The 15,678-nt window shown below is 42.4% G+C and overlaps 1 protein-coding gene across 7 annotated transcripts in view; it reads left to right on the top strand.

Annotated features, from left to right (window-relative positions):
• LOC140419399 (unconventional myosin-VI-like) overlaps positions 1-15,678 on the top strand; it is a 351,457-nt gene that overhangs the window by 244,131 nt on the left and 91,648 nt on the right. For all 7 annotated transcript variants that reach the window (XM_072503309.1, XM_072503306.1, XM_072503281.1 and 4 more), the window contains 3 exons: positions 14-94; positions 5,289-5,469; positions 6,981-7,125. In XM_072503309.1, the coding sequence (XP_072359410.1) occupies positions 14-94; positions 5,289-5,469; positions 6,981-7,125 (407 nt within the window). The remainder of the gene's footprint in view (positions 1-13; positions 95-5,288; positions 5,470-6,980; positions 7,126-15,678) is intronic.

The raw sequence follows: 15,678 nt of genomic DNA, 5'->3' as shown, positions 1-15,678 counted from the left end.
ATCTCTTCACTAGTATCTGAGTCGAGGGTGTACCAAGTACTTTGCCAACAAGGAATCGGACAAACGGATTCTACAGAATCGCAAGAGCCCAGAGGTAAAGTGCTCACGTTGCAGAATCTGAACCTGTTCCAACAGGAGTTTCCACAGTCTATGCCATATACTGCATGCTGGTTAAATAAGTTGAATGCTTCCAAAATGAGATGGAGAGGTGGGGATGCTGGGGAATTCCTATGTTAGTTTGATTTTTTAAATACAAACAATTCATCGCTGGAGAACTTTCAAGAATTCATGAGCATTTCAGACAGCACATATTTTAGCTTTAATCTTTGAAAGCCTTTGAGTAAATGGGTAACATTTATTAAACTATTGAGAAGTATGTAGCTACCAAATTAAAGGTAAAATCTTGATGCTCACTTTTGAGATGTTGTTGAGCAACAATGGAACATGTAAAGCAAGAATGCAAAGTATCCCGATTAATTGATCACAAATTTCAAATTCATCGGTCAAAGTTGATGGTGTGCGGAACCCAGGTCAGTAAACAGAGTGGAAAGATAGATCAGCCATGATCTAACTTAATAGTGGAACAGATTTGAGGCTGAAAGACCTCAACTGTTCCCATGTTTATAAATTCACTTTCAAACGGACAATACTGCAGGTGGAGGAGGTTGGTCACTGATAGAGGATTGTTGGATTTTATAGTAGCAGACTAGAGATCAATTCCCAATTTTATTGAAGTTCTCAGGAAGGGGATATCCCTCTACATTTCATCAGGCTTGCCCTAATGTCGAGGGAGGCGAAAGCGTTCCATCCCTGCACCACTGAAAGAGAATTGCTTGAATTAGTCTCCGACCGATTGCAGTCTCCCAGCTGCAGAAAGGCACAGTTGGTGGAAAAAGAACACTGGGAATTTCTGAGCAGTTAACAGCCGCAGATCTGCTGAATTGTTGGGTAAATGAAAAGCAGTTGTTTATTTATTATCACGTCTTATTCCAAAGAGACTTGGAAGAATTTTCTCTGGACAGGAATATGGAAAGGTTATATCCAGTGATCTATTCTTGCTATTAATCTGCAGTGCAAGAATCACGCTATGATATTTGTAAACCATTCTATTAATATAAAACCACAATACTTGAGCACAGCTTTTGTACTTCGTTTTCGTAACAACTGTTGGTTAGTTGTGTCTGATGTTTCTGTGAATCTTATTGGTACCTTGAAACATCTGATGCAATTTCTGACATTTTGGCAAATGTAGTATTGTACAAGAGTGTAGCTGTGAACACAATGTTGGATGATGTCTTTCTCTTTATCTATTACCTGCAATTATTACAGACAGCAACAAGCTCAACAACGTCCTTTGTGACTCTCAAAAATAATTTTCTCTCGCTGGATGCTTCCCCCTCAGTGCTGTGCTGGGCTTCAGCACTTCTCCTTAAGGGTGCTGGCTTAAGGATCCTCACATTCGTCGCTTTTCTTATGCAGTTAATGTTGAACGTGCTTCTGTAGCTCCATTTCCTAAATGCCTCCACTTCACAAATCAAAATGTACAATGCTGTTGGCAAATTATAATGTGGAAAATGTTCTGCTTATCCACCAGCTTAATTTTTGTTGCACAAAATAATTTCTATGTTAAAATCCCTTGTGCAATTTCTATTGTCTATTAACTTCATAACTTTAGTCATCAGTTCAAGTAAATAACTTTGCCAGGTTGTTCTGTGTCAATTTTGCTCGCCGTGAGACCAGTTTTAGGAGGTTATATCTCTTTGTAATTGCTATTGATTTTGAAAACTTAGCTTAGTTTTCAATCCATTTACAAACCTTTCTGACTTCCAAAATGTATGGTGTTTATACTTTGTGAAATGCTGAATGCTGGTTTAATTTTTGACGGCAATCGAATCCAGGTGTGATTTGCAGACTGGTTTGATTGGCATCATCATTTTAGACTTCCCCTCCCATCTCTGCTTTGCTACCATCCCCACAGGATAAACAGTCTCTTGGAGTTGGTTGCAGTCCGTATATTGTAATTCACTGCAGTAAACACACGTGCAAATGGCATGAATTAATTTGAAATGGGCCAGTGTTATTAAAACCATTTTATTTTCTTTCCCCTTTTATTTAATATCAGGAGGAAGAGGTGATCAGTGGGTTTTTTACTCGTATAGATGAAGTTTGTATGATGTAACTGTCTGTCAGTAATTATGTTTGCAGATGCTTACATCACACTTTGTGTGGTGGAGTTGTAGTTGCATGCATCAGTATTTCCACTGAAGTAGTTATTCTTTTTTGTGTATGGTTTATGTCAACAAGGCAAGGGGTAGAATTCTGTTCTTGCAATGGTGCAACTTTATTGTAGTCCTTTCTTTTTATTTCCTTGCTTAGTGGTGGAGTTGATATCTTTTGTTGGAGTTGGAAACAGGAAGGATAACCTGCTTGTGGTGCACTAACCCCAGCAGATTCTGTTTTAATTACGTAGTTGCATGTGGTTCCCTTACTGTTAATGTAGTGATTTGTGCCACTGTAGACAGTATTGTGGCGCAACTTGCTTTTTCAGCTGCATGCATCAGAGTATTTTTAGTCATGAAAAGACTTATTCCTATTGGGATATGTCCTGAAATCTGCATTATCATAATTGTGTGAAAGGAAATGTGTAGGTTTATATTATGAATCGAGGTAAAAGTCAGAGAATTTACATGAAACACACCTGCGAGTGTTAGCCATGACCCATTCAGTGGCACTCTCACCTCTGTGTCACAAGGTTTTGTGTTCAAGTCCCATATTTCAGGGCATAAACACAGAAATCCAGGCAATACAGTCGTGAGGGGGTGCTGCATTGTTGGAGATGCTACCTTTCAAATGAGACATTAACCCAAGGTGACTGCTCGGGTAGATGTAGATGATCATAGAATCAGAACCACAGAATAATACAGCACTGAAGAGGCCCTTCGGCTCATGAAGTCTGCACCGATGCATGAAAAACACCTGACCTGCCTACTAATCCTATTTGCCAGCCCATTGCCTTGAATGTTATAATGAACCAAGTGCTCATCCAGCTACTTTTTAAAGGATGTGAGGCAACCCGCCTCTACCATCCTCCCAGGCAGTGCTTCCTCAAAACCCCCCTAAACCTCCTGCCCCTCACCTTGAACTTGTGTCCCCTCCTAACAGACCCTTCAACTAAGGGGAACAGCTGCTCTGCATTCACCCTGTCCATGCCCTCAATCTTGTACACCTTGATCGGGTCACCCCTCAGTCTTTTCTGCTCCAGCAAAAACAACCCAAGCCTATCCAACCTCTCATCATAACTTAAATATTCCATCTCAGGCAACATCCTGGGGAATCGCCTCTGCACCCCCTCCAGTGCAATCACATCCTTCCTATAACATGGCAACCAGAATTGCACACAGTGCTCCAGCTGTGGCCTCACCAAAGTTCTATACAACTCCAACATGACCTCCCTGCTTTTGTAATCTATGCCTCGATTGATCAAGGCAAGTGTCCCATATGCCCTTTTCACCACCCGATTAACCTGCCCTTCTGCTTTCAGAGATCCATGGACAAACACGCCAAGGTCCCTATGGCACTATTTCGAAGAAGCACAAGGTTGTTATTCCTTGTGTCCTGGTCGATATTTATTTCTCAGTCAACATCACAAAAGACAGATTATCTGGCCAGTATCACATCACTGTTTGTGGGGGTTTGCTGTGTGCAAATTGGCTGGCACATTTCCTTCTTTACAACAGTCACTACACTTCATTGACTAAGATTTTGAGAAGTCCAGTGGTTGTGAAAAGCTGTATATAAACGCTATTTTTTCTTTCTGTGGTAAAGGCCAGTGCAGCTCAGATTATTTTCTGGTGCATATTCCTCAAATTCAGTGACACCAACCTTGCTCCTCTTTGTTTCATAACAGCTCCTTGATAGAAATACAGGAAGAAGAATGCGGATTTGATATTTAATCTGGAATGCATTTTGTGTCCCTTCAACACAAAGTAAATTTACATTTGATTTGTACTCCATGTACATAAACATACATGCCTCGAGGGTAGAAGTACCTGTTCTTGTAGAGGTGAAAGGAAGCAGTCTTGATAACTGAAATCTGTTTGAAAGAAAATGAAGCTCATCTGGGGGTTGAGCAGTGCGTTAATGTTTGGAACTTCATTTCAGATGGCAATTATGGGAATGATGCTATTAGGGCGATGGGAGCTGAAGAGAATTGGATGTAACCAAGTCTTGATGGTGGACTGATATTTTGGAAGTGTAGTTGTTGCTTTGGTATTGATGAGGGAGGCAGAGGCTGGGTGGGGGAAATGGCAGGGAATGGGGAGCGAGATATGAAATCTGATTGTTTATAAAGGAATGGATCTCTGGGTTCTCTGGAGGTGTCTGCAAAAATAGGAGGAGAAAACATTTGTACAGGTGTAGTATCTTTGTTGCACTTAGATTGAGATGACTGGCAGTGTACAGGCATTGGGAGGATTTGCAATAATGTTGTTAAAGACTGGAGCATTCAAAGAAGATCAATGATAATTTGCTGGCTTTGTATATTAAATGTCTTCAGTGTGAAGGGCAATGCTGAGCCATGTTTTTTTTGTAAGAGATACATTTTGATACCTTCCACTTTCAAATGTCATCTTGCTTTATTTTCAATATCTATCATGCGTTTGAGGCTTGGATCACATCACAATCACAGATTAGTTGCAGCAGCCACTCCTGCCCCCACTGTTCTCATGGTGATAAACTCTTAAACCAGTTGTATACTTAATGTCCAGGTTACTTATAGTCATTACAGATTCAATGATAGTTGGACAAGGGCAGTTTAGTAACAAGTTATTTCACTCCTTTGGAAAGGTCATGGGGTGAATAGGAAAGGTAGACTTCTGGTTCTGGATTTCCTCATGAATCATACATCAAACCTGTTTTTTAAAAATATTGAAACTGGCCTATACAGGTATCATAAACTAGATTACAGGAAGGAGAATTAGAAACGCATGGGAATAGTACTTTAAAGGAACTGGTTTCCAAAGTAGAATTACACACAGCACATGGAACATGAGAGGATAAGGAATACTACACCTAATGGTCAATTAATATAGCTTTTTAAAGACTCAGTTTGGGCAAATATATGTTTTCATTCATGGTGTGTGCATGGGAAATTCATGTGCTAGTTTTGCATGCATATAATTTTGCCTTTTATCTTTTGGACTGACTGTGCATGTTTCTTTTTATAGCATGATCTTGATACTGTTTGACACTAGCTGATATATTGGATTTTTATCATTGTCATCTTCCAGTGCCTTAAAGAAGGCTGTCTGAAGGACCCGTTGCTGGACGACCATGGTGATTTTAACCGCATGTGTGTCGCTATGAAGAAAATAGGGCTGGATGATACAGAGAAGCTTGATCTGTTCCGTGTAGTTGCAGGTGTTCTACACCTTGGAAATGTTGACTTTGAAGAAGCTGGTAGCACCTCAGGTATAGAACTGGCTGACTCTTCAATATGGATGCAATTTATGCTCTTGGCATTCTCAAATCCATTTCTCTGAAGTTTATTTGGTATTGTTATTTAGCAGACTACAAGTTACCATAGTCAAATAGTAAGTTATTCAGAGAGGGAGGTGCGTGTCTAGGTCCAATTATGTTGAAAAACTATCCACGGGAATGATGAACTTTGCCAACCGTGGGGTTTTGTTCGCCTTATTGGCAGAGGCAGTTTATAAACCACATATGCATAACGTTTTTAAATTCAGTTTATTACTGCTCAATTTTTATAGGGTTGGATGGTGACTGGCACTCCAATATCATTTTGAAAAATAAATTTAAAGTACCCAATTTTTCCCCCAAAAAATTAAGGGGCAATTTGGCATGGCCATGCACATTTTTGGGTTGTGGGGGTGAGACCCACGCAAACACGGGGAGAATGTGCAAACTCCACACGGGCAGTGACCCAGAGCCGGGATCGAACCTGGGTCCTCAGCATTGTGAGGCAGCAGTGCTAACCACTGTGCCCCCACCCCACACTTCAATAAAGTAACTGATTCAAGTTGCATAGTTTTTGCCCCCACCAGTTGCACTTTATCTTAAAATCTTCAAAAGGTGGCATCAGCCAGCCAAAGGTAGATAATTCTTTGCACTGCTGTGTGCTGATGGCAAAAAATATTTGTTTGAAATGCTAACCTGTTGGATTTTAGTGGGCATGAGGTACAGGTTCCACATGAGGAGGAGGTCACACATCCTTTGAAAAGCCCCTCGTGGACCACAGTTTTTTTCCTTTCTCCTGTATTCCATACATAGCTGTAGCAACAGTGATTCACTTGCACTTTATTTCATCGTTCGGACCAATGTCTTTACTCGATGGTACAACTCCTGTCTCTGAGCTAGGAGGTTGAGAGTTCAAATCCCACAGCAGGGCCTTGAATGTGCAACACCTAGGGTAATTATTCAGTGCAGCCCTGAGGTGGAATATTAAATGCAGAATCCATCCACTTTGAGAGATCCCATCGCACTATTCAATGAAAAGCTGGAGAACTCTGTTCAATCTTTATCACTGAAATAATATCATAGAAAGCTGGTTATTTGGTCACATTACAACAATGCATTCAGATGAAAGATACTTGATTGGTTGCGAAGTGATGCAGAATGTCCTCAGGACATGCAAGATGCTACATAAATATGAATCCGTTCTTTCTTCAAGCAATTAACTGAATAATTTATCATACTTCCAGCCTGCAACACACTGCATTTGCTGCATTGTGCACGTTCAACAAATGTTTCTTATACACTTTTTTCATTATGGTATTTAACTGCTTGATTTGCTATATTATTGTCCAAAATAGTTCCTTTGCAACTTCTAAATAAAATAATTTAATCTGTTATGAGTTAATGCCATTGATATCAAAGGACAATTGGGTTTATATTTGTGCGTAGTTAACATCTGTATTTTTCAGTCACAAGAGCATTTAGTAATCAATATTATCAACTGCTAGGTGGATGTGTCCTGAAGAATAAGTCAAGCCAGTCGCTGGACCACTGTGCTGAACTGCTGGGACTGGATGGAAACGACTTGCGTGTTAGTTTGACCACTAGAATAATGCTGACCACCGCTGGAGGAGTCAAAGGCACAGTTATCAAGTAGGCAAATTTCTCTGTACTACACAATTGGGTATCTGGGTGACTTTAAGGTTGTGAGAAATGTTTTCCCCTGTCCAGGGATTGTTATAATGATGATCGTGACCATGTGCATCTGTACACACGTTGCAGATTTCTGCCCAATAGCTTGGACTTCTTATCTTAAATAACCAGATGCCCAGTCTGTTTGCTGAGACCACAGACAATATTACAAATCACCCACTGATGTTTGAATTGAAAGTTATTTGTCAATAATTTCAATTGGTTATATTACAGTTTACTTTCCTGATTTTTTTAAAAATTGAAAATGAATATGTTTTAAGATATTGAAAATAAGGGAAGATTTTGGTACTATTACTTTTCAAAAGTCATTAGCAATGAATGGAGTGCTTGCTGTTTGCAAAATTTCATCTTTGATCAGACTGGACTTTTTATCGATCTTTAATGTTGAGTAGTTGGTAATTGACATATTAGGAAATCAGCAGAACATGTTTGTGAGCGATGAATTTTATTTTCTTTAACGGATGGGCATGGAGCTGTTGGAAGTCCATGAATGCAATTTGAGAAAATGTCATGCAGTGTGCATTTGCTGCCACTGGATATCTGTGCTGCACTATCTGAAGGCATAACTCTGTTCGAGAAAAGCAACCTGAAAAAGCTGAAGTTCCCTCAGTTGTTTTGTTGGGTAGTAAATATTACTTGGACTTTTTTTTATAATAGCTGGGCCTAATTACAGTTCTACACACAGGTCCATCTCTTTCTCGTCAGTTAGTTTGTTGAGTTGTCTTGAAACTTGTTACTAAACGTTTACAAAGCACTAACGTGCTGAAGTCATAAAGCAAATCTAAATCATAATCCAAAGGCTTTGAAATAAATTGTGCAACTTCTTATTGAGCACATATGAATGCGCTGAAATGTTCCCTGCCTTAAGTTACAATAATTAGAAATATATTGATAATTAGCAAAGTCACCATTGTTCTTCAATGGGATTCTGGGAAATGTGGTTAAATGAATTGGACATGGCATGAAATTTGGAGATATTGTGTCTTGCTGATTACAACACCTTAATAGCAATTTTAATGCAATACACTGCTGCATGAAAGCTTCTAGCAGTTAGCACTGGTTTGCGGAACTGCATTTAATGCATCAGTCAATTTATGCCATTTGACATGGTATCTGTAGAATGCTTAAGAGAAATGTGGTGACTACCACCTATGGTTCCCAAACCGTCACCGTTACTGGGGTTTTCCTTGTGTAATTTCTGGGTGTGTTGTAGACTAATTGATGAAGATTGGTTGCTATGAGTAGTCACAACTCCATTATATAGTGAGACTATTATGTTGGTGGAAGGCGGGCTTGATGAACCTTGATCGTTTTTTGTTCGGTAATTTGTATGTATGAGAAAAATATATAATGTGCAAATGGGAGAGAAGCGGATTTTAGCAACATATGAACAAGAAGTAGGCCATTCATCCTCTCAAGCCTGCTTCACCCATTTAATAAAATCACGGGTGATCTGATTGTAACCTCAAATCTGCATCCTGTCTTACCCCTGATGCTTAAGACATCTGCCTTAAAAATAATCATGTTCTGCTTCGCCACCTTTTCAAGAACAGAGTTCCAAAGACTCAGGACCCTCTGGAAATATTTTGCCTCATCTCCATTTTAAATGGCCAACCCCTTCTTTTTAAACGGTGACCCCTAGTTCTAGATCCTCCCACAAAAGGAAACCCTGTCAGGACCCCTCAGGAACTTGTGTGTTTCAATCAAGTTGCCTCTGACTCTTCTAAACTCCAGTGGATACAAACCTAGGCTGTCCAACCTTTGCTCATAAGACTATCCACCCCCATTCTAGGTATTAGTCTGATCAACCTTCTCTGAACTGCTTACATTTATTTACATTTATTCTTAAATACTGTGACCAATATGCCAAATATGGTCTCACTAGTGCCCTGTACAACTGAAACATAAAACTTCCTACTTTTATTTTCAATTCCCCTCACAAAAATGATAGCATTCTATTAGCTGTCCTAATTACTTGCTGTATCTGCATAACTAGCATTTTGTGATTCATGCACGAGAATACCCAGATTTCTCTGCACCTCAGTGCTCTGTATAGGAATACTCCTACATCGTAAATTGTCCAGTTTGTAAACGTTTTTTTAGAGTACTGCAAAATAATATTGTTGTATCTTTTGACACTTTGCTTATATTTAGGGAGTAATTGAATGTCCATCGCCCTTTCATTCTAACCTCTCATTACTGGTGCATTTTGAGAATTGTTTGTACTTTGCTGTGTAGCCTGTCAACAGCAAAGGAAGTGTTGAGACCTTCTGTTTGCATATACTGGATGCTTGTCACTTGTTCCTGCACCATGGTATAATGAAAAAAATATAGATTTGGCAGCTCGGTGCTTAAGAGCTGAACACCACAATCTATAAAATCATGCCCTGATTATTTTTAAATGACTTTATAGATTATATAATCACAACGGTGATGCTGCGGCATAAACACAGACATGAAAAGTTTTATTGATTCTAATTTAGGAATGGCAACATAAGGGTAATGTTTTCCATTATCATTAGAGTCCACTCATTTCAAAGTTAGTTTGAATATTTATAATTTCACTGAGCAAGGTACTTCTGTAGATTTACACACTGATAGCCTGTGTTTCTGATTGAATAGTGAGTGTGCTGTTCCAAGAGGGTGATGAATATGAGGTCGCACCTACTGGTGATACAATGTGGAAGGAAGATCCTGTGAGATCGCACTGGAGATGGTGAAGTTGATTAGGAGGGTGGGGCATGGAAGAGGTGAGAGAGAGGGGGACTTGATGAGGGATTCAAGAGGCCTATTTCCCTTCAAAAATAGGTTACGAAGAAATTTGAAAGGCAGTTTAAATTATCACAAGTTTTAAGGTAAATGAGGGAAAAATATTCTCATAGATCAACCCCAAAAGAAAAAAAGGAAAGTTTATGAAATGAAGTGACCTCTGAGAAACAAGATCCAGCTGGATGTGGCTAAACGATTGATGTTACGACATCCTGGGCTAATGCACGGTCAATTCCAGCCCCAGGTGCCCCGGCGTCACAACACAAATGAATTAACCAATAATTCTTGTAAAAATATTCAAAGTCTTTAGCCCTTGGCTATCCAATAATTGCAAACACCAGGTTTGTAAATGTAAACACGATTACTGTTTATAACAAGAACTGTCATGAAATATGCAGTAAATGCAACTGGTTAATGACAAGCTAATACCTAATACCCACTTTAACTAGTCCCCACCCTCCCCCTCTCTCTCGAAATAAAATATACACACACAAGACAGACAAACACAGAGCGATGGAAAAGGGTAAAAATCATGTGGAGGCAAGAAAGTGTCTTTCTTCCAGATGATGGTACCAGCACACTTTTCTTCACAGCAAGCTTGCAGATTAAAGCATTTGGCTTGCAGCCTGTAATGATCACCTTTGTAGATTCTGGTGGAGAGTTTGCTGGATCTCAGTGGAGAGAGACAGCTGGATCTCAGTGGAGAGCGACAGCTGGATCCCAGTGGAGAGAGACAGCTGGATCTCAGTGGAGAGAGACAGCTGGATCTCAGTGGAGAGAGTCGTCTGGATCTCAGTGGAGAGAGTCGTCTGGATCTCAGTGGAGAGAGTCGTCTGGATCTCAGTGGAGAGAGTCGTCTGGATCTCAGTGGAGAGAGTCGTCTGGATCTCAGTGGAGAGAGTCAGCTGGATCTCAGTGGAGAGAGACAGCTGGATCTCAGTGGAGAGAGACAGCTGGATCTCAGTGGAGAGAGACAGCTGGATCTCAGTGGAGAGAGACAGCTGGATCTCAGTGGAGAGAGACAGCTGGATCTCAGTGGAGAGAGACAGCTGGATCTCAGTGGAGAGCGACAGCTGGATCTCAGTGGAGAGCGACAGCTGGATCCCAGTGGAGAGAGACAGCTGGATCTCAGTGGAGAGAGACAGCTGGATCTCAGTGGAGAGAGACAGCTGGATCTCAGTGGAGAGAGACAGCTGGATCTCAGTGGAGAGAGACAGCTGGATCTCAGTGGAGAGAGACAGCTGGATCTCAGTGGAGAGAGTCATCTGGATCTCAGTGGAGAGAGTCATCTGGATCTCAGTGGAGAGAGTCATCTGGATCTCAGTGGAGAGAGTCAGCTGGATCTCAGTGGAGAGAGTCAGCTGGATCTCACTGGAGAGAGACAGCTGGATCTCAGTGGAGTCAGCTGGATCTTTCTGGAGAGAGTCAGCTGGATCTCAATGGAGAGAGTCAGCTGGATCACAGTGGAGAGAGACAGCTGGATCACAGTGGAGAGAGTCAGCTGGATCTCAGTGGAGAGAGTCAGCTGGATCTCAGTGGAGAGAGTCAGCTGGATCTCAGTGGAGAGAGACAGCTGGATCTCAGTGGAGAGAGTCAGCTGGATCTCAGTGGAGAGAGTCAGCTGGATCTCAGTGGAGAGAGTCAGCTGGATCTCAGTGGAGAGAGTCAGCTGGATCTCAGTGGAGAGCGACAGCTGGATCCCAGTGGAGAGAGACAGCTGGATCTCAGTGGAGAGAGACAGCTGGATCTCAGTGGAGAGAGACAGCTGGATCTCAGTGGAGAGAGACAGCTGGATCTCAGTGGAGAGAGACAGCTGGATCTCAGTGGAGAGAGACAGCTGGATCTCAGTGGAGAGAGACAGCTGGATCTCAGTGGAGAGAGACAGCTGGGTCTCACTGGAGAGAGACAGCTGGGTCTCACTGGAGAGAGTCAGCTGGATCTCAGTGGAGAGAGACAGCTGGATCTCAGTGGAGAGAGACAGCTGGATCTCAGTGGAGAGCGACAGCTGGATCTCAGTGGAGAGCGACAGCTGGATCTCAGTGGAGAGAGACAGCTGGATCTCAGTGGAGAGAGACAGCTGGATCTCAGTGGAGAGAGGAAGCTGGATCTCAGTGGAGAGAGGCAGCTCGATCTCAGTGGAGAGAGACAGCTGGATCTCAGTGGAGAGAGACAGCTGGATCTCAGTGGAGAGAGACAGCTGGATCTCAGTGGAGAGAGGAAGCTGGATCTCAGTGGAGAGAGGCAGCTCGATCTCACTGGAGAGAGTCAGCTGGATCTCAGTGGAGAGAGACAGCTGGATCTCAGTGGAGAGCGTCAGCTGGATCTCACTGGAGAGAGAGGCAGCCGGATCTCAGTGGAGAGAGTCAGCTTGATCTCAGTGGAGAGAGACAGCTGGATCTCAGTGGAGAGAGACAGCTGGATCTCAGTGGAGAGAGACAGCTGGATCTCAGTGGAGAGAGACAGCTGGATCTCAGTGGAGAGAGACAGCTGGATCTCAGTGGAGAGAGACAGCTGGATCTCAGTGGAGAGAGACAGCTGGATCTCAGTGGAGAGAGACAGCTGGATCTCAGTGGAGAGAGACAGCTGGATCTCAGTGGAGAGAGACAGCTGGATCTCAGTGGAGAGAGACAGCTGGATCTCAGTGGAGAGAGACAGCTGGATCTCAGTGGAGAGAGACAGCTGGATCTCAGTGGAGAGAGACAGCTGGATCTCAGTGGAGAGAGACAGCTGGATCTCAGTGGAGAGAGACAGCTGGATCTCAGTGGAGAGAGACAGCTGGATCTCAGTGGAGAGAGACAGCTGGATCTCAGTGGAGAGAGACAGCTGGATCTCAGTGGAGAGAGACAGCTGGATCTCAGTGGAGAGAGTCAGCTGGATCTCAGTGGAGAGAGTCAGCTGGATCTCAGTGGAGAGAGTCAGCTGGATCTCAGTGGAGAGAGTCAGCTGGATCTCAGTGGAGAGAGTCAGCTGGATCTCAGTGGAGAGAGTCAGCTGGATCTCAGTGGAGAGAGTCAGCTGGATCTCAGTGGAGAGAGTCAGCTGAATCTCAGTGGAGAGAGTCAGCTGAATCTCAGTGGAGAGTCATCTTGATCTCAGTGGAGAGAGTCAGCTGAATCTCAGTGGAGAGTCATCTTGATCTCAGTGGAGAGAGACAGCTGCATCCCTTTACTGTGCTGCCAGAATCAAAACTGAAACCAAACTGGAATCTTGGGTCTCTGGAAAGCATTCCAGTGGAATAACACCTAAACACCACCTGTTACCAGGCAGAGCACAGCTCTCTGGGCCCAGTAATTGGCTAGCAACCAAATCTATCAAACCGTGTCCCAACACACCTCTCTGTCGCTGATGTCGGTCAGTCTGCAGCTTCTGATTTTACCCTGACATCTTCTGGGGTGACCTGCTGTCCTCGCAGCGCTGGCTCTCTCCTTTATTCCTTTGCCTGCTGATGACTGTATAATGTTCACCATTTGCGATTCCTCAGGAGCTAAAGCAGTTTATATCCATATGCAGCAAGGCCTGGACAACATTCAAGTTTGGCTAATAAATGGGAAGTAATATTTGTGCCACACAAGTGCTAGGCAATGACCATTCCCAACAAGAGCGGATTCAACCATCTCCCTTGGATATTACCATCACCCGGTCCCCCACTATCAACATCCTGTGGGTTACCATTGACCAGAAACTGAATTGGGCCAGCTATAAAAATACTGTGGCTACAAGAGCAGGTCAGGCTGAATTCTGTGATGAGTAATTCACCACCTGACTCCCCAAAGACTGCCCACCATCTACAAGGCACAAGTCAGGAGTGTGATGGAATACTCTCCACTTGCCTGGATGAATGCAGCTCCAACAACACTCCAGAAGCTTCTAGGACAAAGCAGCCCGCTTGTTGGCGCCCCGTCTATCACCTTAAATATTCCCTCCCTCCACTAATGCACAGTAACAGCAGTGTGTACAATATACACTGCAGGAACTCACCAAGGCTCCTATGACAGCACCTTCCCAACCTGTGACCTCTACTGCCGAGAAGTACAAGTACAAGGACAACAGATGCAAAGGAACACCATCTGCAAGTTCCCCTCGAGGTCATACGCCATCCTGACTTGGAACTATATTGATGTTCCTTTACTGTTGTTTGTTCAAAATCCTAGAACTTCCTTGCTAACAGCACTGTGGGTGTATATGCACCAGATGGACTGTTGAAGTTCAAGAAAGTCACTCACTGTCACCTTCGGTGGTTAGAGATGGGCAACAAATGCTGGCCTAGCCAGCAATTCCCATATGCTGTGGAAAAAAAACTTATAGCCAAGTCTGGAAAAAAACATACACTAATCATTTTTTTTTTTGGATCTTTTAACCAACTTCCCCTCCTTGCTGTCATTTTCCCTTAAATCTTATATAATTTAAGTTTCTAGAAAATATTTTGGAGTCACTATATTTACTACATTTCTTTGATCGATACATTTCATTAGTTCCTCAAAGAGTTAATAAAACTTGATGTGAACATTCTCGTCCAAATGTCTGGATGTTTTTTAATTAACCTGTGTCGTTGTAAATTACTAATTTTATCTCAATGTGGCCTTCTGAAACTTGTATAGTTCTGATTTTGGGTTGACTGAACCAGCTTTTTAATTTTTATTTGTCCTCTTCCACAAGTTCATAACCAAGAACATTTGAAAGACTGAGGTATAGAGTTTGTTTATTCTTTTTGGCTTCCTTCATTCCAGATGTATGTTGTCAGGCCTTAGTGTCTTATCTACATTGAGTACTTCCAGCTGTTACCATCTGTAACTTATCTGTAGTTATTCTCTGCTCTAACCTGTCACACTCTTCTGTGATAACTGAGGGCACGTGTTTATTTAGTATCCTACCAACTGATTTGCTCAATTAAATTTCATGCCATCCTTGCTAAATAATTTTCTCCAATTCTACACCCCTCCAAGACATCTCCGCTCCTCTAGTTCCGGCCTGTGTGCATTCTGTTATGGCATCTTGGGTTAGTGCGTGGTCGATTCCAGCGCCACAGACCCCGGAGTCCCAATATAAGTGAAGTAACTAATAATTTGTATAAAGTTTCTCGGATCCTTGGCCCTTGACTGCTCCAAAGACTTACAGGCACCAGATTTGTAAGTTAAACACAACAACTGTGTTTTTATGACAAAGGTAGAGATAAGACATGCAATATCATAATAGAATAACAACCAGCTAATCATCTACTTCTCCCCATTTACTGTCCCACCCTCTGCCCAATCACACACGAGAGATATACATAGTGGGAGGAATAAAAATAATAGGAATTAGAATATGAAATGGAAGACGAATGTCCTTGCTTCGAATGTTGAAGTCATTGCAGCAGGAGGCTGTCCTTCCAGGGCGCGGAGTGATTGGAACCACTGGCTGGATTGCTAACTAGGATCTTCTGGCCGTTGCATTCAGTCAGAAACCCCAGGCTGGACTTTCCATCAGGTGAGAGAGAGAAATCAGAACTGCGACTCTCCAGCTTCTGTTCAAAACTAAGCTAAAAGCAAAACACAGCCGCACAGAGGAAAGAACATTCCAGAACAGTCAGCACCATTAACAACAGATTATCAACTAAGAACTGGCAATATGAAACAGTCCAACGGCCAAGTCCATCAAGAGGTGTCATCACTGATGTCAGGCCAAACAGCACATCCTGCTGGAATGTTCTTTTTTAAAAATTAATGGTGAAACCCATCTTAAAGG

This window comes from Scyliorhinus torazame, chromosome 1 (genome assembly GCF_047496885.1).
Source record: "Scyliorhinus torazame isolate Kashiwa2021f chromosome 1, sScyTor2.1, whole genome shotgun sequence".
Taxonomy (NCBI): domain Eukaryota; kingdom Metazoa; phylum Chordata; class Chondrichthyes; order Carcharhiniformes; family Scyliorhinidae; genus Scyliorhinus; species Scyliorhinus torazame.
This window is presented reverse-complemented; position numbering and strand designations above follow the sequence as displayed.